The sequence below is a fragment of the Bombyx mori genome, chromosome 5 (assembly GCF_030269925.1).
Source record: "Bombyx mori chromosome 5, ASM3026992v2".
In the NCBI taxonomy this organism is placed as follows: Eukaryota; Metazoa; Arthropoda; class Insecta; order Lepidoptera; family Bombycidae; genus Bombyx; species Bombyx mori.
Window position 1 is genome coordinate 10,168,262 of NC_085111.1, and position 26,317 is coordinate 10,194,578.

General features: G+C 38.5%; 1 protein-coding gene and 1 long non-coding RNA gene across 2 annotated transcripts; one reads left to right on the top strand and one right to left on the bottom strand.

Annotated features, from left to right (window-relative positions):
* Positions 1-518: 518 nt before the first annotated feature.
* Positions 519-25,783, bottom strand: LOC101740199 (membrane-associated guanylate kinase, WW and PDZ domain-containing protein 2). Its single transcript, XM_004930258.5, has 5 exons — positions 25,520-25,783; positions 10,047-10,221; positions 2,628-3,445; positions 1,991-2,132; positions 519-757 (listed from the first exon to the last, which is right to left on the bottom strand). Exons 2-5 carry the CDS (start codon positions 10,207-10,209, stop codon positions 627-629), a joined length of 1,254 nt encoding a protein of 417 aa, XP_004930315.1. The 5' UTR covers positions 10,210-10,221; positions 25,520-25,783; the 3' UTR covers positions 519-626.
* LOC134198988 (uncharacterized) lies at positions 15,669-16,421 on the top strand. The gene is made up of 2 exons (XR_009973298.1): positions 15,669-15,794; positions 16,007-16,421. It is a non-coding gene; the product is annotated as an uncharacterized LOC134198988 (long non-coding RNA).
* Positions 25,784-26,317: the final 534 nt, after the last annotated feature.

The following is a 26,317-nucleotide window of genomic DNA, read 5'->3' on the forward strand; positions in this document are numbered from 1 at the left end:
CACGGCAGTAATAGGCAGGATGGCGGTACCCACCCGCGCGGGCTCACAAGCGGTCCTACCACCAGTAAAAAATAGAAAGTGAAGTCGTCGAAGAAGTTTGAAGTCGTCGTGGCCTAAAGGATAAGACGTTCGGTGCATTCGTGTGAGCGATGCGCCGGTGTTCGAATCTCAGGCGGGTACCAATTTTTCTAATGAAATACGTACTCGACAAATGTTCACGATTGACTTTCACGGTGAAGGAATAATAACATCGTGTAATAAAAATCAAACCCGCAAAATTATAATTTGCGTAATTATTGGTGGTAGCACCTCTTGTGAGTCCGCACGGGTAAGTACCACCGCCCCGTCTATTTCGGCCATGAAGCAGTAATGCGTTTCGGTTTGAACGGTGGGGCAGCCGTTGTAGCCGTTCTAACTATATTGAGACCTTAGAATAGAATATAATCTCAAGGTGGGTGGCGCATTTACCAGGAGGGCTGTGAGCTCGTCCACCCATCTAAGCAATAAAAAAAAGAAAAGAAAGGGAGCAAGTTATATTATTAATGTGTTTGTTACAATGTGGAATATATATCATTAAGCATTGGCGCCTGTGGCTGCGAGGGTTCGAAGCAACAGGCGCAGGGCAGTCAGCGTGCTGGCGCCCTGCGCGTTACTCTCAGAAGCACGGGCCCGGCGCGGACGTCTTTGAACAACCGAATGGCTTCTCCGTGCGTCAGCCCGGCCGTACCTCTACCATTAACAGATATGATCTCATCACCTGAAAAGATAAAAACAATATACATAACGTGACCATACGTCGTGCTTTGGGCGGGATTGTCCCGTTTTCAGGCTGTCCATCCCGTTGTCCCCAACGAGAACAAAAATGTCCCGCTTTCATTTATCTGTTGTGAATGTGTTTATTAGACGCTCACCGAATACCTACTTACTTAGGTAGGCAGCGGCTTGGCTTTGCCCCTGGCATTGCTGACGTCCATGAGTGACGGTGACCACTTACCATCAGGTGGGCCGTATGCTCGTCTGCCTACAAAGGCAATAAAAAAAACCCAAATCGTTATTGTATTACAAAATACATACTAAAGTATATATTTTTCCTTTCACTTTCCTAATTTACCACATCTACACTAGCTTGTCAGTTAATAGTAATTGAAAAAAAAAGGAATAACAAAAGAAGACTCATAACGCAAATAATGTTACATCACTTATATGATACTGTTCTATGATCACACATTATTATTTCTTAAACATTCAGCAGGTGTACCTAATTGATGTTAAAATAGGCCCCTTCGTCACATACACATCGGTAGAAATGCATGTCTGTTTAAGGGAATGCAGTTATTGTTAATTTAAGCCGTCACTTTAGAATGTAACACCTTTCTATAGTTGAACATAATAAATGTCAAAGACCTTTTAAAATACGTAGGTACTCGTATTGTATGACAAAGTTGCGTGCTGAGTATTTGTTTTCTCCTTGTCTGCTACGGTCTAGGCAGTTAAATATATGTGTGCAGTTCCTACTAACCGCGACTCTTACTTAGATAATATATAGGCTGTATTCATACTTCACGAAAACGTTGACAGGAGATTTATGATAATACAGTCTCAGTCTTCTGATGTGATAACAAGAAAAATGACGTATTTTTTTAACGATTTTCGTTACCTTGATTTATCCGATATGAGTTGATTACGTAGGTTGATTACCAGAAAACGTTACGTAACGAAAAACTTTATGCCCTGTCCATGCTACTTTCATTCTTTTTTTTTATTGCCCTTGTAGGAAGACGAGCATACGGCCCACCTGATGTTGAGTGGTTACCGTCGCCCATGGACTTCAGCAATGCCAGGGGCAGAGCCAAGCCGCTGCCTACCGCATTCTCTTTGTCTCTTTCTATTGGATACGATACAACATGTTATATACGAATTCGATGCATTTCGGGCAAAATGAGGTTATGTACAAATGCAAAAAATCGAGAAATTAATTTGTTCTATTCACCTTCTCGTAGAACCGATTCGGCGGCTTGTCCGTTGTTAAAAATTGTCTTTACAAATATCCCCATGTCGCCTCGAGGAGAATCGCGCCCTCCCACAATGCTGAAACCCAAACCTTTGCCTCCGGCTGATTTTGTGAAACGAACCTGGAAATTGAAGTACGATTTCTCATTAATTTTTGATTTGGATGGGAAGCTTACATTTATGTGAAATAAAATATTTTATATTTGGTTTGAAAGTTTTTATGTCAGAACGCATAGCTGTTTAGAAAAAATACGCAATATAACAGCAGGTGTAGTAAAAGTTAATGTATAGGTTTTTCCATACGAAGGTCCGTGTTAGTTCGCGAAGACATGCACGCATTGATGTTGAAATCAGTGGTACCTGCCACAGATTTCAACATCGGCAAGTCTCGTCAATCAAAAAATCTAAACCTCTCTAGACTACGGGTGTTTCCAAAAGTTTTAATGCTATTTATTTGTTTATAAGCCTTTATTATTTATGTGTTAAGGTGATAAGTCTCATGTATTTAATGTATTTTATATATTTCATGTATTGATTGATTTTTATTATCATTAGATATTGTCATGTACCATTCGAAACTCAAGATAGTAATAATGCTTAAATTATATTGAAAATACCTCAAATTGATGTAAATCTCGCGGATCTGGGGCTGGTGGTCTTTTTTGAAGATTTGTCGATGGAGGCGCGGGCGGTGGACGAGCTGATCGCGGTGTCGCGCTCACTCTTAGCTCCGATACGCCCTTTTTCAACTGTTGCATAGGATCTTGTCGAGATTGTACACGCGGTAGCCGATATGGTTCTTCCCATATCTTTTGGTTTATATCTGCTGGCAGTCTACTGTAGCCATTTCTATAAGGTACGTCTAATTCCACATTCTCGCTGTACGGACGCCGATTTCGTCCCTCGGAACTACTTTTCCTCCTGTCACTCATATAGCTGTAGTCTACTACATCGTGACTTTCATCATCTTGATTGATGAGTGGATCTTTCGATGCTCCTTTTGATCTATATACATTAGGAGAGCTGCAACGTCGTCTTACTGTGGCCGATTGTCTGGACGGCGAAGGTGACGTGTTTTGTCGCACAGCTGTGGGGCTGGGAACATAAAATGTGGATGGTTGCTGCTGAGGTGGAGATAAGACGTCGTGAGCTGATAGAGCACGTCTTCTTAGACCTCCCCCTAATTTGCCCAATGCTCTTAGTAAGTCTGGAGCTCCACTTGTCACTCTTAAAGAGGCTGTTGTATAGACTTTTCCACGATGACGAAAGGAAAGCTTTGATGGGGGTGCCGGTGAACATTGGTTTGGCTGTCTTGGAGGCGAAGGAGAGCAGCGCACTGGACTTGGTTCACGGTTGCCCGAGCCGGGTCGTAGTCGCGAGCAGCGCCGTCGAAGTTTGCGCCATCTTTGTGATAAGTTAGCGTTCCATCCTTCTTCTGAAACGTTAAATAAAATAGGAATAGATAAAATACATTCGATTAGATTCAACAAAGAATTATTACACACTAGCTGTACCGGTCCGCTTCGCTGGGCGTTTAAAATTAACATTATTATTTCTCACCCCCACAACGGTTCTAATCATTAACGCTCCCGCAACTGGTGTAGGGAGTCCAACACTCATATAAATATTAGCCTATCCATTAAGTACATGTAGTTTCTACACGGATACCAAGTTTCAAGTCAATCGGATGCATGGTTCAGTAGTTATAACGGAACATCCGTAAAAACCACTGTAGATTTATATATTAGTATAGATTAACATAACCTATGTTATTCTTGCGAAATAATAACAATATAATAACGCAGCTTTTGAATCATGCTAATTATTGTGTTTCTGTTACATTATATTACATTTTTAGAGAATTGTAAAGGTATGAGTGTCTACTAAATGTATAATTATCTAAGATAGTATCTCATATGATATTAAATAATGCCGTAATAATCAGAGCTATCAACATCATTCCGATAGAGGCACCCGTCACGTGCGGACGTGCTCATCGTCCATTCGATCGCCCGGTCTTTGTTCGCCCGGCTTTTGTTAGCCCGGCCATTGTTCGCGCGGCCTGTGTTCGTGGTACATCTGCCGACTAAGTGCTCTTTCTGGAAGTTTTTATTTGTTTTGTTTCCTTTTGTTGTTTCTGTGTTCGTGGTACATCTGCCGACAAAGTGGTTTCCTGCAAGTATTTATTTGTTTTTGTTTCTTTTCGTAATTTCTGTTTTGTTGTGATTTTTCTTTGTCCTGTAGTAATCGCGCCGCATTGCCACCTGTGTTCAATAGAACCGCTCAGGTCCGAGAAGTTGGGGCCTCGCCGCAAGGCGAGTGTTTTCAAGACCCGGGGCCGCCCCACCTGGGTACTCAGCGATCATGGACGCTGTATTCGCGGAATTCCTCCGACTTCGCCACCCACAGCTCGCCTCGGAGTTTTTGGCCTTCAAGGCCAATCACACTGCGAGCCCTCTCGAGGACTCCGCCGCGCTCGCTGCTCCTGCGTCGCCTGTACCTGCGTGCAGAGCTTCTGCATTGAGCACCGCAGCCTCTGTCGTGCCTGCCGCTCCCGTGTCGCCTATACTGGCGAGAAAAGCTGCTGCGTCGTCCGCCGTGACCATCGTTTCAGCTGAGCGATCATCCGCGGCCTCCGTCGCGCCCTCTAAAACACCTACACTTGCTCGTAGGTCGCCTGCACCCGCCTCCTCGTGCTCCGACTCTGACTCGGACATGGAGGTCGACCTCGCCCCCGCCTCATCGACGGATGGATTCACCCTGGTACAGAAGGGTAAGAAGCGTGCCGCGGAGTCTCGAGCTCCCGCGGCCGCTAAAATTAGCAAAGCCGTGAACGCGTCGCGCCCCCGCCCTCAGACTCCCGTTGCGCCCCCAGCCCGTGCCACTCCGTCGCCGCGTCCGGTGGCACAAAATAAAACCCAGACCCCTCCCCCGGTTATCCTTCAGGAGAAGGCAGCTTGGGATCGAGTTTGCCTGGCCCTTAAGGCCAAAAATATAAATTTCACGAATGCCCGTAACCTCGCGAACGGCATTCAAATTAAGGTTCAAACACCCGACGACCATAGGGCCCTCTCTTCTTACCTCCGTAAGGAGCGTATAAGTTTCCATACGTATACGCTCCAGGAGGAGCGCGAACTCCGCGTTGTAATACGCGGAATCCCTAAAGAGTTAGATGTAGAGCTCGTAAAAGCCGACCTGTTAGAACAAGGCCTACCAGTGAATTCTGTGCACCGTATGCACACTGGTCGCGGTAGGGAGCCATATAATATGGTTCTAGTCGCTCTCCAGCCTACCCCCGAGGGTAAGAAAATCTTTAACACACAGACCGTCTGTAGGCTCTCTGGTATCGCTGTCGAAGCCCCCCATAAAAAAGGCACTCCTAGCCAGTGCCATAACTGTCAATTGTACGGGCACTCTTCCCGTAACTGTCACGCGCGCCCCCGATGTGTTAAGTGTTTGGGCGATCACGCCACGGCCCTCTGCGCTCGCGACCAAAAAACCGCGACGGAACCGCCTAGCTGCGTCCTGTGTCGAACACAGGGTCACCCCGCGAATTACCGTGGTTGCCCCCGAGCCCCTAAAATAAATCGCCGCGTCGCCCGCCAAAACCGCCTCCGAGCTTCCGGCCCAGACATCAAAGCCTCAGCACCCTCTGCGTCGCAGGCTAAGCCAGCGTTCGTTCCGGCGGCGGTGCCCAGTGTCTCGGCCTGGGCAAAACCGCTGCCGTACACGAACACGGCTACAACTCCCTCCTCCGCGATTCGTCCCGCCCCCGCGACTCGTCCCTCTCCCGCGACTTGCCCTCCGACCGCGTCCGACAATCTCGCTTTAGCGATCGACTTCTTTCAGTCGATCAACTTTGAGCGCGTTAACGCTTTGGGCGACGCCATTCGCGCTGCCTCCACTGCACAACACTTTATCGCCGTTGTGCAGGAATACGCCGACGTATACGCGTCATTAAATACGTACGTCCTCCCCTCACTCCGCCGGTAATCAATGGCGTATATAAGTAGAATAAAGCCCCTATCCGTAACGATAGGATTTTTTAACGCTTACGGTCTCGCAAATCAACGTGATCAGGTTTCTGACTTTTTGCGTGACCACCAAATTGATATCTTTTTAGTGCAGGAGACCCTACTTAAGCCCGCGCGCCGTGACCCTAAAATCGCGAACTATAACATGGTCAGGAACGACAGGCTCTCTGCCCGTGGTGGTGGTACCGTCATTTACTATAGAAGAGCCCTGCATTGCGTCCCGCTCGATCCTCCCGCGCTCGCTAATATCGAAGCATCAGTGTGCCGAATCTCACTGACGGGACACGCGCCGATCGTTATCGCGTCCGTTTATCTTCCACCGGATAAGATCGTTCTAAGCAGTGATATCGAGGCGCTGCTCGGTATGGGGAGCTCTGTCATTCTGGCGGGCGACCTAAATTGTAAACACATTAGGTGGAACTCACACACCACAACCCCGAATGGCAGGCGGCTTGACGCGTTAGTCGATGATCTCGCCTTCGATATCGTCGCTCCGCTAACCCCGACTCACTACCCGCTAAATATCGCGCATCGCCCGGATATACTCGACATAGCGTTATTAAAAAACGTAACTCTGCGCTTACACTCGATCGAAGTAGTTTCAGAGTTAGATTCAGACCACCGTCCCGTCGTTATGAAGCTCGGTCGCGCTCCCGATTCCGTTCCCGTCACGAGGACTGTGGTGGATTGGCACACGCTGGGCATCAGCCTGGCTGAATCTGATCCACCATCGCTCCCGTTTAACCCGGACTCTATCCCGTCTCCTCAGGATACCGCTGAAGCCATAGACATCTTAACGTCACACATCACCTCGACATTAGATAGGTCATCGAAACAAGTTGTAGCGGAGGACTTCCTTCACCGCTTCAAATTGTCCGACGATATTAGGGAACTCCTTAGAGCTAAGAATGCCTCGATACGCGCCTACGACAGGTATCCTACCGCGGAAAATCGTATTCGAATGCGTGCCCTACAACGCGACGTAAAGTCTCGCATCGCCGAAGTCCGAGATGCCAGATGGTCTGATTTCTTAGAAGGACTCGCGCCCTCCCAAAGGTCTTACTACCGCTTAGCTCGTACTCTCAAATCGGATACGGTAGTAACTATGCCCCCCCTCGTAGGCCCCTCAGGCCGACTCGCGGCGTTCGATGATGACGAAAAAGCAGAGCTGCTGGCCGATACATTGCAAACCCAGTGCACGCCCAGCACTCAATCCGTGGACCCTGTTCATGTAGAATTAGTAGACAGTGAGGTAGAACGCAGAGCCTCCTTGCCACCATCGGATGCGTTACCACCCGTCACCCCGATAGAAGTTAAAGACTTGATCAAAGACCTACGTCCTCGCAAGGCTCCCGGTTCCGACTGTATATCTAACCGCGTTATTAAACTTCTACCCGTCCAACTCATCGTGATGTTGGCATCTATTTTCAATGCCGCTATGGCGAACTGTATCTTTCCCGCGGTGTGGAAAGAAGCGGACGTTATCGGCATACATAAACCCGGTAAACCAAAAAATCATCCGACGAGCTACCGCCCGATTAGCCTCCTCATGTCTCTAGGCAAACTGTATGAGCGTCTGCTCTACAAACGCCTCAGAGACTTCGTCTCATCCAAGGGCATTCTTATCGATGAACAATTCGGATTCCGTACAAATCACTCATGCGTTCAACAGGTGCACCGCCTCACGGAGCACATTCTTGTGGGGCTTAATCGACCAAAACCGTTATACACGGGAGCTCTCTTCTTCGACGTCGCAAAAGCGTTCGACAAAGTCTGGCACAACGGTTTGATTTTCAAACTATTCAACATGGGCGTGCCGGATAGTCTCGTGCTCATCATACGGGACTTCTTGACGAACCGCTCTTTTCGATATCGAGTCGAGGGAACCCGCTCCTCCCCACGACCTCTCACAGCTGGAGTCCCGCAAGGCTCTGTCCTCTCACCCCTCTTATTTAGCTTATTCGTCAACGATATTCCCCGGTCGCCGCCGACCCATTTAGCTTTATTCGCCGACGACACGACTGTTTACTATTCTAGTAGAAATAAGTCCCTAATCGCGAAGAAGCTTCAGAGCGCAGCCCTAGCCCTAGGACAGTGGTTCCGAAAATGGCGCATAGACATCAACCCAGCGAAAAGTACTGCGGTGCTATTTCAGAGGGGAAACTCCACACGGATTTCCTCCCGGATTAGGAGGAGGAATCTCACACCCCCGATTACTCTCTTTAGACAACCCATACCCTGGGCCAGGAAGGTCAAGTACCTGGGCGTTACCCTGGATGCATCGATGACATTCCGCCCGCATATAAAATCAGTCCGTGACCGTGCCGCGTTTATTCTCGGTAGACTCTACCCCATGATCTGTAAGCGGAGTAAAATGTCCCTTCGGAACAAGGTGACACTTTACAAAACTTGCATAAGGCCCGTCATGACTTACGCGAGTGTGGTGTTCGCTCACGCGGCCCGCACACACATAGACACCCTCCAATCCCTACAATCCCGCTTTTGCAGGTTAGCTGTCGGGGCTCCGTGGTTCGTGAGGAACGTTGACCTACACGACGACCTGGGCCTCGAATCAATTCGGAAATACATGAAGTCAGCGTCGGAACGATACTTCGATAAGGCTATGCGTCATGATAATCGCCTTATCGTTGCCGCCGCTGACTACTCCCCGAATCCTGATCATGCAGGAGCCAGTCACCGTCGACGCCCTAGACACGTCCTTACGGATCCATCAGATCCAATAACCTTTGCATTAGATGCCTTCAGCTCTAATACTAGGGGCAGGCTTAGGGACCCCGGTAACCGTACTCGTCGAACTCGACAAAGAGGTCGACGTGCAACCTAACCCATGCATCAGCCCGCTGAGTTTCTCGCCGGATCTTCTCAGCGGGTCGCGATTCCGATCCGGTAGTAGATTCATTCGCGAAACAATTGCTCTTGAGTAGTTAGGTCTCCTTCGGAGGCGCTCGGGCAGTTGTTAGCAAATCCCACCCCTCTTGGCTGAGCCTTTGCTCGCCCACCTGTCCTGGTGAAACTGGAAAGGCCTTCGGGCCACCAGTAAACTTTCAATCACAAAAAAAAAAAAAAAGCTATCAACATAATCACTCTCAAATACTTCCAGTGACGAAACTTTACTATTAATTGCTGTTTTTATTACAAACTTTGACAGGTATTATGAGTCTAGTCGGATGGATATTTTTTGTTGTCATGCCTCAAGCTGGGAAGCGGGTTTGAGTTGTGGTATCTATCTTTGCACACTTATAATTAAAGGTGCGCTTAGATCTTTCCTATCTCGGATTATTAAATATTTATAAGTTCTCATATTAGATAATTACAATTCACGGCGTCATAATAGATCTAATACTGGTGTTAGAATGTCTTGAGTCCGAACGGGTAGGTTACATCACTCTGCCTATTTCTGCCGTGAAGCAGTAATGTGTATCGGTTTTAAGGGTGGGGCAGACGTTGTACTGTAAAAACTGAGACATTAGAATTCATATCTTAAGGTGTGTTGCAGTATTTACGTTGTAGATGTCTATGGGCTCCGATAACTACTTAACATCAAGTGGGTCGGCTACCCATCTAAGCAATAAAAAAAGTGATATTATTAAATTAATCCTTTGAAATCTTCTTCCTTAACAGCAGATCCATCTAGAGAATATTCGTAATAGGTAATATTAGAAACATGTCTTGTCGGATGCTCCGGATTCACTCTCTGTGCTTTTAGACCTCACAAGCACCGGTCACCGTCCTCGTCGAACTCGTCGATTACAACTTCGACGAGCGAACTAACCTATAAACCCATCCCACTAGAGTTTCTCGCCGGATTTTCTCAGCGGGTCGCGATTCCGACCCGGTGGTAGATTCTGCGAAGCACTGCTCTTGCTAGGGCTAGTGTTAGCAAATAGCAAATTCTCTCAGGTTGTGCCCATGAGCTCACCTACCCGTCCGGGCGTAGCTGGAACAGCCTATCAAAACTAACAAAATATGAGAAATTCCAACCTTTCTTATTAGTGTCGGCGTCAGAAGCGTAGTCATGTGCTCGCGGTTGAGGTGGCGCGGCCGGTGATGCAGGCGCTGCGAAGCTGTGTCGTAGCGGTGTCATACGAAGTAGCCGTGGTCGGTCGCCACCACCACCACGCGTACCCCATGCTGGCGCGCCCATGCTTTGCAGTGACTGAAACAGTGTGATATTTTTTTTTTTAAATATAAAACCGTATTCCCAAGAATCTTAATGTGCGATTCAGTACTTATCTTACTTTGGCTATATATGGAGACGAGAAAGTGATCGGAACGAGATTAAGCATGATTTCACCAATATATTTTAATTAATAAAGATAATTTACAATATTGGCGTAGTATTCGCGAGATGGTTGAATAAACATATATGCAAACTCTTTGACATACTCGTATTAACAAAAATCAATGATATTGTAACCAACGATACATCTACATAACGTCTTAAGTGTAAATGCTTAATTATTTTACAATTGTAAACATTACATGTAATAAGATTTACAATTTTGACAAAAGAGAATATGCCATACAGATTTTTTATTAAAAAACATTTTTGGTAGCTAACAAATATTTAGTAGCTTCGAATCTGAACAAAGTCAAACGTAAAATATTATTATACAACACCGTATTATCTTCTGTTTTAGCGTTTAATTTTAAATTTTAAGCTTGTACTACTTGTATTTTCATTAAAGCATTTCCGACCGTTCAAGTTAATGATTTTTTGGTCAAGAACGATTGACGTACGTAAAGTATGTATAAAGAAGAATAGTAAAAACGAAATGAATTAATTAAATTAGTTTTAATTAAATTGATAAGCCAGATAAATTATTATTGTTACACTAATAATGTCATTACGAATCATAGAGCCGACTAAAGTTCTACTGGCCCTCGCGCATCGCTAAATATAGTTGCTACTTGTACTTATTACAGGCATGGCGGGGCATTTGGTTGTAACTTAAAAGCAATCTTAAGAGTCGTTCCTGTTCTAATGGCATTTTAATAACTTTAAATATAAGTGTACTTAAATTAAGTGTTCTTAGATAATTTCTATTGAATAAATGGCATTGAGCATCGGTCGTCCTATCGTGGTCATTACAGAAGCCACGTAAATAGATACGGCTTAGTATTTGGAGTGGGCCCGGGAAGGCAAACATAAATTTCCGGTGATCAGCCTCGATACATAAGTTGAACCGTTCTGATTGCATTGACCTACATCATTTTATTTATAAATAAAATCAAGCATCATTTGTTGAATTACAATTGAGTGTAAAGAAACAATGTTCGAACGGTAACTCCATAGAATATAAGATATTTGACAGGATGTTTGAATGCGCTAACGACATTTTCTAGATAACTTTGTACATGTATACATCTTTTTTTTTTGTTTGAGATTTTACTGGTCGGAGTTTACTACGTAGGCCTTTCCAGTTTTACCAGGGCAGATGGGCGAGCAAGGGCTCAGCCAAGAAGGGTGGGATTTGCTAACAGCTACCTGAGCGCCTCCAAGGGAGACCTAACAACTCAAGAGTAAATGCTTCGCGGTAGTAAGTTCCGGTAGTAACCGGATTCGGAATCGCGACCTGCTGAGAAGATCGGGCGAGGAATTCAGCGGGCTGATGTTTAGGTTCGGTTACACTTCGAACTCTTTGCCGAGTTCGATGAGCACGGTTACCGGGGTGTTTACTCCTAGTGTTAGAGCTAAAGGTGTCTAATGCATAGGTTATTGGATCTGATGGATCCGTATCACGTGACATATCATACGGAGGGTCGCCGTCAATTTAATGAAAAATTTACCCGCTCGGTGGAAGATATTTCTAATATCGTTTCCTTCAAATCGGTGACCCTAACATGATACAAATCCAGCACACCGACACCGAATCAAAGAAGCCATAACAAGTCTATCGCTGCCAAAACACCGCTCTTCCACTGGTTTACCAAAACTTGGGATCTCATATCTCCGAGGTAACAGTTCTACATTACATGGACTATTCACTTCAGACATTAGATCGAAATTTTATTGCACAGTGGCTTTCATAATATTAATGCGCTTGTCCCTTCATATTGGAGCGACTGCACTATTTCTACTAAATAAACAGGATAATTGATCTAGCCTTTAGTTATTGACAAAGTAAAATTTGTTTCTTTATTCTATACTAGCTGACCCGGCAGACTTCGTAGTGCCTCAATCGATAAATAAAAGACCTAAATTTTTGTATAAAATAAACTTAAAACAAACAAAAGGAATTTTGATATTTAAACCTTCTCTGGACTCTACAAATAATTCAAGACCAAAATTAGCCAAATCGGTCCAGCCGTTCTCGAGTTTTAGCGACACTAACGAACAGCAATTCATTTTTATATAACTATATATAGATTAGGTCGTAATATGAAAAACAGTTGTAGTACGTAAAAATATTCACTCAGAGTAGGCACGTGACCAGTTGTTTTAATTTATCCGACAATAAAACGCGCTCGTTCCCCAAACACGGAATTTAATTACCTACAGTATCCACACTCCAGTTTCTTTTCCCCCGGAGATTAAATTTTACATACGGTAATTTGCAACGGATCATGTTTCAAAGCGCTTATTAATCTATTCAGTTCTCTAGGTATAAAAGTTTTACGTAAGTTTATTTTCGTCGAACCAGGTATATATTTTTGGTAAAAAAATTAATCTCAGCCTTATTTTTCAGTTGGTTATTAGAAACGAATAATCAGAAGCGTAACCTTTACGTTTGAAATTTTGTAAACAAAGTGCTTTATATAGAAATGTTATGTTTGTAAACAGATCCATGATTCACTTTAGTTATTTATTTTGAAAGCAACATGCAGATTTTTTGAGCAGCCAATGGCGCAACGCCTGGAAAAGTTTCATTCGCTTTCTTTAATAATTAAAGAGGAGAAGGGGATATCGGACAATGCACCCGAACGAAGTTTACGGTCAAAATTAAAAAGTTAGACATACTTGAGTATTACATATTGCAAATTGCAACGGCCACAAGCTGGGATTTTCTTGTGTTAGAAGTGTTGAAAACATAAGCATACGGGACATGAAAATACAATCTAACTGTAGAAAAAGAACTCCGAATATCTTTCAATAGCAATAATAAACCTTAGATACCTTAGATTCCATTATTGAAGACAAAGAAAATAAGTGAGAATTGAGAATAATATCGGATTGTACAGTAGCCAGTGATATTAAGCACTATGGCAATATGGCGATCGTGATAAAACGCTTGTGTCCACTACGTACATTGTTATAATAAAGTTATATTAAGTGCTATTTCCTATTTTAGCAGTCATTGTTACAGTGAAGAAAGTCGCAGCTTATCTTAACACGGTCTCGCCTTTCTTTCAAGCAGACTTTCGCCAAGAAAAAGGTTTTGTTGTACGTCTAATTGAAATTTTTTATTTAACTGTACTGTATGTATTATAATAACGACCAACAACACAGATAATTTAATTATATTCAAATTGTTAAGAACATTGCAAATGTTATGCAAAATTGGATAATATACGGGAATGCTATAAATATTGCTGCAGTATTTCTTGGCTTAAGCTCGGTCGTTATATTGTAAGGCGTAGCTCTCCGAATATATTGTTTGCACATTTGTATTTTGTTTTTATCCTACGAGCGTTGCAATAAGCGATACATAGAAATTTTTGTAATCTATAGAAAGCTTAATATTCTTCTTGATATTATGTTTACGAGTATATATGTAAAGAAAAACCTTCATAGTTTAAAACTCTTTAGTTTTATAAAAAGGTTTTTTCTTATATGTCATTGAGTGAAGTTTGACATTCAGTAAAAAGAAAGTTCAGTTTGTTAAAAATAATAATTTTATTAAATTAAGGGCTTTAAATGTTGTTTTCTCATTATACACATAACAGAAAACGCAATTAAGTCTTTTATTGTTTATTTATTCTGGTGTACCCAATATCATTATATATATCAGCACACGAGTATTCCAAGTAGTATAGTTTTTTTCCAATGCTCAAAAAAAACCTTACTCGTCCAAAATAGCTTCATTAAATGCATTGTGAACAACAAAAAAAACTAAACATTAATATCAGTTGTTGCCGTGAGCATCAGACCTACACCAAATTAGTATAATTAGTTCCATTCAACGTCGGTCTTCATTGACTGTTGTACAATACGAGTATAACAACGTGCTCATACCGGTACGTACTTCCACTGTATCTTGCGGAAATTATCCATTATGTCATAAAGAACGACGTTTTAGTAATCCATTCTATTCACGGACTGACCTAAAATTCATTGAAAAAAAACTAACGAGTTTATTTTAAATAATTTAATACAGTTATAAAAGTATGTAGAGATAATTATGTTATTTCAGACCTTATTTTATTGTAGGTAGGGTTTGAATACGAAACTAAATAATTATGCCTTGAATATCACAGTATTGAAAAGTATGGGTGTCGTTACCGCTCCAACCCAAAGACGTAATGATGATAATAGATTTAAGCGGTAAGTAATATGGCTCCTATATTCACGACCTTGTTCTGAATGGTAATAACTACCACAAAAAAGTCGTCTCAAAATTAATTCTCTACTTACTTCTACTACTGAGTTACTTCATTTTTTACGAGTATACTGATATGTAAATTTACTTTTTATGGAGTAAATGGGTGATCGGCTCTTGACCTGACTACCTATAAACAGGCTACCGGAGCCCACGTTAATATCACCACCTACCTTCAGACATGAGGTCAGAGTCTCAATTGTATTGTACAAAAAGTATATCTAATATTATATTGCACAATTATTTTAGGGCGTAATTTGAACCGCACGTGTCTAGGTCATAAAATAGCTGTGCATTCCAGCTAAAAGGGTGTAACAGGCATTATACAATACAGTTTAGACTTCGACTAGATGTTTCGAGATAAGCAATGAGTTGATCTACCTATACTAATAAAATACTAGTAATACAAATTCTGAAGCAGCCTACATTTATCCAACAACCGGAAGATCAGTGACCACGGAGCGCTGCCAAATTCGGTCTGCAACGGTACTGTACCGGCGAATATTACCGTCAGTTTCCAATCAAGGGGCCAACCTAGATATTAACTCCACAACTTACAGCTGCTTAATATATTTTATTTGCATTTTACTAAACTGTCCCCTGGATTGTTTTATTGGTTTGTCACTTGAATACGTCACACAGAAAAAAGCTTCGGAATTATTATTGATTATATTTCAAAATACATCTGTGACCTCTTTTCTTCTTATTGGGCAGAAATGATCCGGCTCACCTGGTGGTAAGTGGTTACCGGAACCTATGACCTTCACAGCATGAATGTCACTGTCTCTCTTGAGTTATAAGGTTAAGTTTTAAGTCCGATTAATGTATTAAAATAATATGTAGTACTTAAATGTATGGAAATACCTTATAAAGTTGTCTTATGCCTTAAAAAATTACGATTTAACTAATTGAGAAACGTCCTTCGATCAATAATAGTACTAAACATCATTATTTTCTTTGCACTGATCCTCTTCAATTTGAACTACAAAATGAGACGTCTTTTTTATTGATTTGTCCAAAAAAGAATGTCATCGTTCAATTTCAAAATAAACATATTTCATCATTTGCAATGTTTTATGTCGATATTATTGTTTCAAATGTTTACGTTGTTAATTCGATTTCGTAAAAGTAAACATATAATTTTAAAGTTATTTCTTATAGTATGCACATACAGTAGCATTCCCAAAAGGTAATAAATAAATACGAATGCTTTTATTTTTGAAGTGAAAGCGTTTTGTTGTTGAAGTGGCCAGTCTTTAGTGTAATTTTTTTGCTGATGAAGCTCGAGTGTTCCAGCGTGGTTCAATGAAAAAAAAAAACTTTTGTGTTTTTGTTAAAAAGATCCTTTTTGCTCTTGTGAAATGTTTTTGTCGTTTGCGATACATATACATTTCTTTACAGGTACATTACACGATTTAATATTACTAATAATGAGAAGTAACACTATTATTGATTCAGCTTATACTGGTATTGAATTAATTTATTTTTAAAATGAAGCAAATCAATATAAGTACCTAATAAATAAATAAACTACCATCATTTTTTTAAATACACGCTATTCGCATTGTGAATGTCTCTCAAAACCAACAAGCTTGGTAAAGCATTTTTAGTGCACAAATAAAATTTAAAATTATTAAAAACTACGAAAAGAATGAAGTCATTGATTCAAATGGTTCCCGTTTTTTGTCTTATCTTCCAGAAGAACACCTTAAAAACAAATTTAGCGTACGTAATTGAATTTATTATTAAAATAATTCTTGCATTAATATCACATTATAATTTGTCACGATTAAATCTATTGATTTGTTTTGAGTAATTTCTTGAATTTCTTAGCGAGAGCTGTCAAATAATTTCATCACAACTTATATTAAGTATGATACTAAAGTTCTAACATAGTTCTGACTTAGCACAACAGAATACATCAGCACAGCCGTATTGTTATTTTAAATTTATGTTGCTTGCAACGTAACGGAGTGTTGTCGCCCACACTTATTAACCAAAGTCAGATTTATACGTTACTAGAGAAACGATTGTGGCACAATAGGGCCTTCGGAATGTGACCCATGTCTTGTTTAATATATACATAAATTATACTTGCCGCGTTTCGGCGACTTGTTCTATTATACTCTGTGTATACATATATTCTTGTACACAGTTGTATACTCAAATGGTTCATTCCAAAACTAACGAATATCTTTATAAATAATAACTAACTTTTCAAAACTCATTTTGCTCTGTTTTAAAATCGCATCACATTTCATTTTCTTTTTTATTGCTTAGATGGACGGACGTGCTGACAGCCTACCTGGTGTTAAGTGGTTACTGGAGCCCATAGACATCTACAACGTAAATGCCGCCACCCATCTTGAAATATGAGTTCTAAGGTCTCAGTAACAGCCGGCTGCCCCGCGATTCAAACCGAAACGCATTACTGCTTCACGGCAGGTATATAGGCAGGTAATAGGCGGTATGGTGGTACCTACCTATGCGGACTCACGCGAGGTTCTACCACCAGTAAAAGTCATTCAACTTTTTTTTAATGTTTAAAGTATTAAATTGGATTAATTGTTTTTTACGATCGTTTTAAACTAGAACATGACTCCATTGTAAACCGCAAGCCTAACCGATATTTATTGTTATTTAGTCTTAGAGGTTTCTCATTTAAAAACAAAGTTTGTGGTTATTTAAATTTGTTGTAACTTATATGAAGTCTGTATCCAATATTATTCCCAAGATAAGCAGCTGGCTGATGACATCAATGAAAATTATACGACAAAAAGTGTTTGTTTGTTATTATTTCTTTTGTAGACAGCTGAACTTACGGCACATCCCATGGTCAGTGGTCTCCGTCGCTCGTACCGTACCGTATCATACCGTGCGTGCCCGTACCGTACCGTGCGAGTACCGGTGAGGACTCTTTTCAAACCAAAACAAAATATTAGATAGAACTAGGTTAATCAGAGTGCACTAGTAGGCCCCTTATTCTAGATTTCAAGTAGCTTAGTTACTACTACTTCCTTAGTACTAGATTTTATCAAGTCATCAATACTAGATTCCATCCAGTAGCTTAGTTACTGTTTCCTAGATTATTTTGTTGAAACTTATTATTGTTAAGCTTACAGACGGCAGACGAGCCTACAGCCTTCCTTATCGTTAGCGGTTACCATTGCTTCACGATCATCAGGATCATCAGCCAAAGTCACAACCTAGTCCTTGACTGACGCTGAAGGCTGTGTTTAAGCCTCTCAAAAATGTAAATATCATATCGCTAGGATTTTTTTTGGAGAAGACCCTATTCCAGATTATAATGGCATGGTAAGCGACAGTACGCACACTATAAATGAAAGGTAAAGAGGAAGAGATTAACTTGTTGACGCGATTTTAATATTAAAATGAGGTGGCGTAATTACTTTAAAAATGTACGCTTTGTTGGCCCTTTGTTATGACTTCTTTGCAGGATCACTCGCTAGAGCAAACTGAAGATTTCCTGAAATTTGGTAGAAATATGTCCGGTTTAGCTGTTTCGGGGAACATATCTATACACCTGGACTTTTATTTAAATGAATACGAATGATTTTTTATTTAATACATAGGTTCAACTTATTTTTACCCTGAAAAAAATAATAGCGTCCAAGCTTTCGAAACACTCAGCCTACTCTTTTTAGACTTAAATTAACCTATGAGTCACACAGTGAAGAGGAATAGTCGGTGAGCTCCGGATGTATTTATTTCTATAAAATTTAAATGACTACACATACGTAGATATAAGATATCTAGTAATAGCGGAAATGCAAAAAGTATCCAAATGAACTGCTTCATAGTCTATGGACCGCTATATTCTACTGTCATAACATGTTTTTTTGGAACGAAGTGTAAAAGTTTTAAGCACCATGTGTTCTAGTTTTGAGCTTTTCAATACACACTGGGAAATTATTTCTTCTTCGCCATTCTAATATGTGTCGTGTTTCTCAAGAGAAATCTTTGTGATTCGAATTACATTGTCTTAGATTCATCACACTTTTTTCTATAGAACTTACACTTCAATTAAGTGTTTTTATTCATACCGTACTTTTTATGCAAAGATAAAGCTTAAAGTGATTTGTCAATTTCTATTATTAATATTTTATTATATTTCCAATTAACATATCTTCAGAAAAACGAATAAATGTCGATAATTGAAGGAATGGTGATCCATTTAGTATTTGAAAATCGTAATTTTAGTATAAATGTTTATAGTAATAAAATTAAAAAGTCCAAAGGTCGTAAGACTTATGCCAAATCTCCATGTAGCTTGAGAAAAAGACATAAGATCCCACATAATGTAGAAAGAGCACAAAAAGAAGAAGTATTATTTCATAGGAACTAACAGTTGCTCTAGATTTTTAGAAGTCAAATAAACTGCGAATCCAGAATTTAATGAAATCGTTTTTTAGTTTTGGTCGTGTTTTTGTGCACAATAATCTTCACAATAGCTGAACCAAATTAGATGCTGGCTTGACACTAATGAAAGCGGTTTATCTCAATAGATAAGCTCTGGCTGCCATTTTTACAGTTCTAACATGCAAATCGGTTTCAAATTAATAAAAACATATGACTATCTATTTTAAAATGCAAAACAAATTGTATTTAAAAAAATTCAAACCAAGTTCCGTTAAACTTTCCATAGCTAACAAATCCATTTTATTATTTGAATTACTTGAAAACAGAGAAGTGCATTTAGTACACATGTGAGTGATTTATGTAGATATTTCTATGTATGTATATATAACATTAAAATGCAAGGTTTTGTTTATTGTAAAATTTATTATAAATGTTTTTTCCAATAATAGGTAATTGTTCCTATCGCTTCTTTACTAAATTCAAATTAATAACAAATTAAACATTACTTAACTTCAACTATTATGTAATGATTTAAAAGAGGTTATTTGTAGTTACCTTACCGTAGAGGATAGTTGTAAATTTATAACGGAAAATCGTATGAAATTAGAATTTTAAGAACTCCCAATATCGTTGAAACAATAGAATCGTGTGAAAACAATTCATCTTTTGTGTCTAATGATGTCACCGCTAACCCTCACGCCTCCTCGAACATTCAATTAAGACGTTTTGTTACTCGAATAGGTCATTAAACTTATGCTAAACGTGTAAAACTTAAAATTTAGATTAGAAAGAATATTTATCCTTTCTGCAGAAAAATTTTAATACGGTATATAGTTTAACTACTATAATGTAATATGAAAGAATTTAGTAACTTTTGATCTACGAATAAATAATTATTTATTCGTAGCTTTTGATAGTATAATATAAGAGCCTATTGCGAATTTTAGAGTTTAATTTGAATCAATAAAAAATATGTAAAATCAAAATATAATATAATATGTGAGACAAATAAAAGTTTATTGTTATGGCAAAAATAGCCTTATTCTGAATATCGTAGGCGCCTCATTTCAGGCCATTATAATGGAAATTGGATAATAAAGAATGCTCACTTTTACATAATCATTCCGATTAAATAAATTTAGTAACCTTAAAGTATGGATTTTATTGCTTTAGTTTTAGATATTAGCCCAATATTTCGATGCTGTCAACGTAGGATGATTCCGCTACATTTTAAGTTTCGCTACATTTTGCAATTCTGTCACTATTGTCGTTATTGTGTTGAAAAGGGGTTTGTGCAACATAATACATACAGTGTGATTCTTTATAATGTGCTCATATCGAAATGAGGGAATCTATGCTTAATTTTATGGAGGGAAAAATGTTTAAAAAATGCTAAATTTTATATATTTATTTTTTGTGGAATTTTTAGATTTTTTGTTTACTGCTTTGACTCCGGTGTAAACAAAACGGGGTGACTTTTGAACAAAATGCTCGCGGGAAGACGCGCGAATTAAAAAAATTTTTTTTTTAATATTTTTACCTCGAAAAAATTAAGCATAGATTCCCTCATTTCAATATGTGCACATTATAAGGAATCACACTGTATAACGTTGAGTATTATGTCTGCTCCAGTGTAAATTGTTCAAAAACTTGCATTTTAGGACACAAATTGTTAGAATAAATCACGGAATATATTACAATTGATTTGCTTATGTTGTAAATAACATACATTTGGAATTTATAGTCCAATAAATGAATGCAATGTATGTGTATATTAGCTTTGAATGTCTTACTTATATTATAAACAAAAATTTAATTCGTGCATTTAAATAATAACAACATAACATCCGTTTTTGTATATAAAAGAGTACGTGTATTAATTAAATTAGAAAATTCGTTGATGATGTTGTTTTAACTTTATTTATGAGCTCAAAGAAAGAAGACGAACTTAACAAAATTAATAAAGTAATCGATTGAAACAGATGATAAAACGTATTAAGCAGTTTTGTCAGAGCTTAAATATACTTTATAAATATATAAAAAAATTGTGTAAAATAAATAAGTAAGCTAAAACCCTACACAAAAGAAATCCAAATAGCTTATTTCATAACAGTTTTTGTAAAATTTCTCCCCGTTATTTATTTAGTATTTCCCTCTACTTGTGTTAGAAGAAATCCCAAGAATGAGTTGTATTTAATTTGCATTTCTTAAAATATAAGTTTACAAAATAAAAGTATTAGTGAGATAAATATATAATATTATAAAGAACAGAGACTGCTTTAGACGTCATTTACATTTTTAACCGGGTTAATTAGACGAACTGCAATGTCCAACTGATCACTTTTTATATCACTTGACTAGCGCGAGGTGGATGACATTTTGGCACGGGTTATCTTTGTACGTGATTTTTACATAAAACAAACACATTTATAAATTAATTGTTTAGTGAACATTAAAATATAATATTTTTAAATAATGTTTATCAGTCTAAAATAATTGTATAATATTTTAGTGATATTTGTATTTGCCTTTTAGTAAAACAATAAAGATGGATAATTGAATCTAAATTTAAATGTTAAGCATTAACGTTACTTTATATAGAATGACTCGTTGGTGCAGTAGTTAGCGTAACTGACTGTTGCGCTGAGGGTCGTGGGTTCGATTCCCACATCATTCGTGTGGTGAACAGGCTTTTTGCTTTTTATCTGGATGTTTTTTATCTATCTAAGTAAATATTATGTACAAAGGTATGTATATCATTCTCTGGTACCCATAATACAGGGAATCATAATTTGGGGCCGGATTGCGTGATTTGTTCCCACTTATTCCTGAGTCAAATAATTCTTCGATCACCTGTGAACAGGACAGGCCTTCGTGTCTCGCCCACCTGTCCTGGTGAAACTGGAATGGCCTCCGGGCCACCAGTAATCCTTCAATCATAAAAAAGGCCTTCGTTCACAGTTAGGTAAACTGACAAGTGCGAGTAAGTTTCCGTTGTAAGGGTTCCGGAAAAACTTAATTATGTAAGCAGAAATACGTTATCCATGCCGATACTCGCCTGTTCGACATTAGCGACTATCGTCAGTTTCTATTTCTTTTGCCTCTTTCTGTAGCGGGTTCGTATTGAAATCTATAAATTGTCGTAGCATCGCACACTACTCTAATGATTTGTTGAGTTTGATTGAGAGACAATGTTAGCTTTGCAGCGACAGAAGCATTCTGCTATTTGTCGATATTCAACGGTCGATAATCCAATCCAACTGCTCTTATTAACTATCATCATCATCATCATCATTCTTTCTTATTACCCTCTACTGGGGTGTAGGGCTCGAATCAAATTTTCCATTTACATATTTATTTTCTTATTAACTATATAGTTAAAAATTTTCAAATACAAGTCCTAAAGCTGCAAATTCATGTTGTGATTTTTTTTCGAACCCTTGCTTTTTGTCATATTTTTTTAAATTGGTTTTAATTTATGCGTTTATGAGTATTTATTAACACTAATGGCCGTATATTTTGATTGAATTGAATAAGAATCTTCTTAAACTTTAATACTCGTTTGACATTATATTCAGTTTCACGCCTGTACCTGTTCTGTTAATATCACTGAAGTAATGGTTAATATTCGATCTTGACATAAACCAATATCAACAACAAAGAGGTCCTGTAAGAAGAGGTCCTGTTTTGTTCTCTTTCTACAGCTAATGAACTTGTATTACACGACATAGTTAATGTTTCCTTCTTTAAAGCGTATTACGATTTTGGTTAAGCAAAACACATTTTCCTTATTTTGTAAATATAGAATGACGTAAATGTAATTGATGAATTGACGGCTCTGATGCCCGTTTTCCTTTTAATATAATCTTGAGTTTGTTTTAATTTGGTCAGATGTAATATGGCTAAGAACGAAAGGTCGAGAATCATTAGTTTTAAATGAGAAATACGAATTGCTACAGCGTCTTCGGCTACAATGGAAGAGAAGTAGACAATCCAGACTTGTCTTACTCTTGAGCAATATCGATTGTTCAAGCAGTAGTATCTAAAATAAAAATAGTTTTGATGACAGCTGGCATCTCGAAGTAAATGATGCATCAAGTAGAAGAATGTGGTGCAACATGATTACTGTTATTTGTAAATACCGAACAAAAAGTATTTTATAAACATAAACACTCTCTGGATGGATCGGATCAGCACATATATATATTACTAATGAATGAATTTCCATAAGAGGTTTTCCGGTACAACATGTGGGCAGAGCGTTGGTTGTGCTTCTAGTTTTCAATGTACATAAAAACCAATAAATATTTCTAAAAAACGCTTGATTAACGAAGTTGTTTTGTTTAAATATCTCTATGTAATTTAAAACAAAGTCACTGCCTGTCTCTGTTTCTCCACTTATTTTTTGTGGATCACGTATCCGATTTTGATGCAATTTTGACAAATGACAGCGATAAACAAGAAAAAGTTGTGTATACATATAATTTGTATATATTTTGATAGTGTTATATCAAAAAAACTTTTTTCATTAGCTTACAAGATTGACCGAATTTATGAGAAAACGTTATCTACGCAAGCGGGGGAAAACTATTTGAATAAGAAAAGTTTATGCGAAAATATGAGTGCGGTATATTCAACCGTTCGATGGAAAAAAACGTTCGCTCCAGTGTTACGGGTGTCGGGAACATACTCACGATACAGAAACATCTACACACAGACCCTAATGCCAAATATTTTGCGGAGTAGATTTAAATACTGCGTTAGAAACATGTGTCGTAAATTTAGGATTAACATACACTAATACCTAAGCCTCGGTGACAGGAAAATGAAGATTAATATATTTTGAAACCCATATTATACCAATATATCAACTGTTCCTGTACTAGGACTATCCTGTGCTAGACGGCGGTGAACTGTGTTAAGCGGTGAGTATTTATTCAATCTTCACCTGCTAGATGTTTGAACACTCACATAGAATTTAAAAAAATATAACTGCATAATAAATTATATTACGCAGTATTTAGTGTTATTGGTAACGAGATTATACTAATTATGTAATAACTATTAACTATGTAATATGTTACTACGTGACAATGATTACACACATTTTTAGGTATTACACCTACAAATATTTGTAAACTTTTTGGTTACATAACGTCTAACTATGCGTGCCGTATTCATAAAACTATTTATGTATTTATTTGTAATGATCCTATAATATTTTAAGGCGTTACCTGTTTTTTGAATCAGGGTTTTTTGTAACTGACAAATTAATAAGTAATACTAAGTTGATAACAATAAAACGAAAACTAGTTTTGTTCGAATGAACATGGAGAAAAAATAATTCTATTATATAATAGATTAGGTAGGTATATAAACGAACATATTGCAATTACGTAGGCGGACTGTGAACGGCGGAACCATGTGATTTTCTTTTTTTAAATTCCGATATCACCCAAAAACTAGCTTCCGTGATTCATTATTATTAAGTAAACATTATGCGGACAACAGTATAGAGAAGTTTATGGTTTATGATACTATTATTTAGGCGTCGTTGTTTGTTCAGCTAACCTTAAGTTCTATTCATGGCGAGCTTTGAACCACGATTTTGAAACTAGGAAAGGCACAAATGTTTTGTATTCAGTTATAGATCAAGGACTCGGATATAAGCAAAAAATTGCAGATCCAAAGGTCAAATTAACGTCTAAATTCAAATAAAAATACTTCGAGACTGAGTTTTTAATGAGTTCGCTTGATTTAAATTTAAATATCACTCGTGCAGATGATGACTTTTGGCCCACGCCAGATGCCCATAATTGAAGGATCTCGTTTGTGTTTTCTTTAATGACTCTAGTTACCATTTTTGGACGTACGAAGAATCTTAAAGGCCGTTATATCTACCGTACACTGGTCCATATGCTACTATGTGTTTTTCAGTAAGCTCCTAAGTACTGGCACATTGAATTGTTCAAAACAAGTTTTGTTATCACGATCTAATTCATTTGCATAACAAATCCTTAACTAACAACACAAAGGATTAATCGTCTAATAGATTTAGTGAGAATAACATTTGGAACCACAACGTGCATACGGTGTAAGGTAATAAACTAGGGGTGTGGGATGAATGCACGCGCTGACGGTGCATTTACCAAAACGGTTTTACAAATAAAAACAAAAGTAGGCCTTATACAAATTGGCTTTAGGGTGGTAGAGTCTGTAATACAAGGTTTGCTCTTTAGTCTACCCAAGTATGACGACGCCGACGGAGGGTTTAGTTGAAATTATTAAAGGGCTTTGTCTATTTCATTGAGGCAAAAGATTGCTAAGTTTTATTATATGTTAAACCGTACTTCTAAATTACACACATACCTACATTAAAAAAAATGTATCAAGGTATCTGATTTCAATAAAATAACATCAAAATTAAGAATTTCAATAAAATATCAAAGGAGTTAGTTACTTAATATTATTTAAACATAAAACGAGTGAAATATAGTAGCAAAAACATACAGTTAAATTTTAAAATAAACAAACCTTGATTCACGAAAGCTAATTTTCGAACAGCCAACTAACTCACTGGAACGTTAATTTAAAAATCACTGTCATATCTGCCGGAATAGTTTCTAATAAAATATGATTTACACTTTAATGAAACGAATGTATAAACGCACTGCAACAATGCACTTGAGTGTACAAGATATCGATCGTGACGTAACGTATGCACAGATGATCGGTCGGTACAGACGCCGTCGCCGCGACGCGTTCGTTCCCGGCGAATGTCGATTTAATACTAACATAACCTCAAATTTACGCGCGACGCCTGAAGAATTGTTATGCTATCTGTACGCAATAAATGGGGTTCCGTTGTGATGAGAAAGGAAATACGCAAGACCGTGAGAAGGAAAAAGAAGAAATGATTGTCGAAGGTGTATTTTATAGGGGGGACTGATGACAATAGTGAATTAACAGCAGTTGTAGTTGCAACAAAAAAAATTGGAATATTTTTTTATTGGATATCTTAATGGATATGGATTTTTAATCTTAATATTTAATAATATTTTGCAACAAATTCCATTAAAGACTAAAAGATTCCCTCTTTAATCAGCAAGTAATGAAATGGACAGTTGTGAAACAACGGAAACTTGAAATTTACAAGGTGCTAACATTTTGTAACAGTAAATAAACACGTACGTTACGATCGAAACAGTTATCGATGCACCTTTAAATGATAAGGAAAATATTGTAAGGAAGAATTAATATCGCTTACTAAGAACTTGGAATGTGGCGTGGCGTTTATAAATCATCAAATTAAGTTTATAAATTGAACTAACT

Coding starts and splice junctions, on each gene's coding strand:
- LOC101740199 (XM_004930258.5), bottom strand. CDS start 10,209: ATGGGCGCGCCAGCATGGGGTACGCGTGGTGGTGGTGGCGACCGACCA. Junction 3,446..10,046: donor CGCCGACACTAATAAGAAAG/GTTGGAATTTCT, acceptor TTAACGTTTCAG/AAGAAGGATGGAACGCTAAC. Junction 758..1,990: donor CGAATCGGTTCTACGAGAAG/GTGAATAGAACA, acceptor TTATCTTTTCAG/GTGATGAGATCATATCTGTT.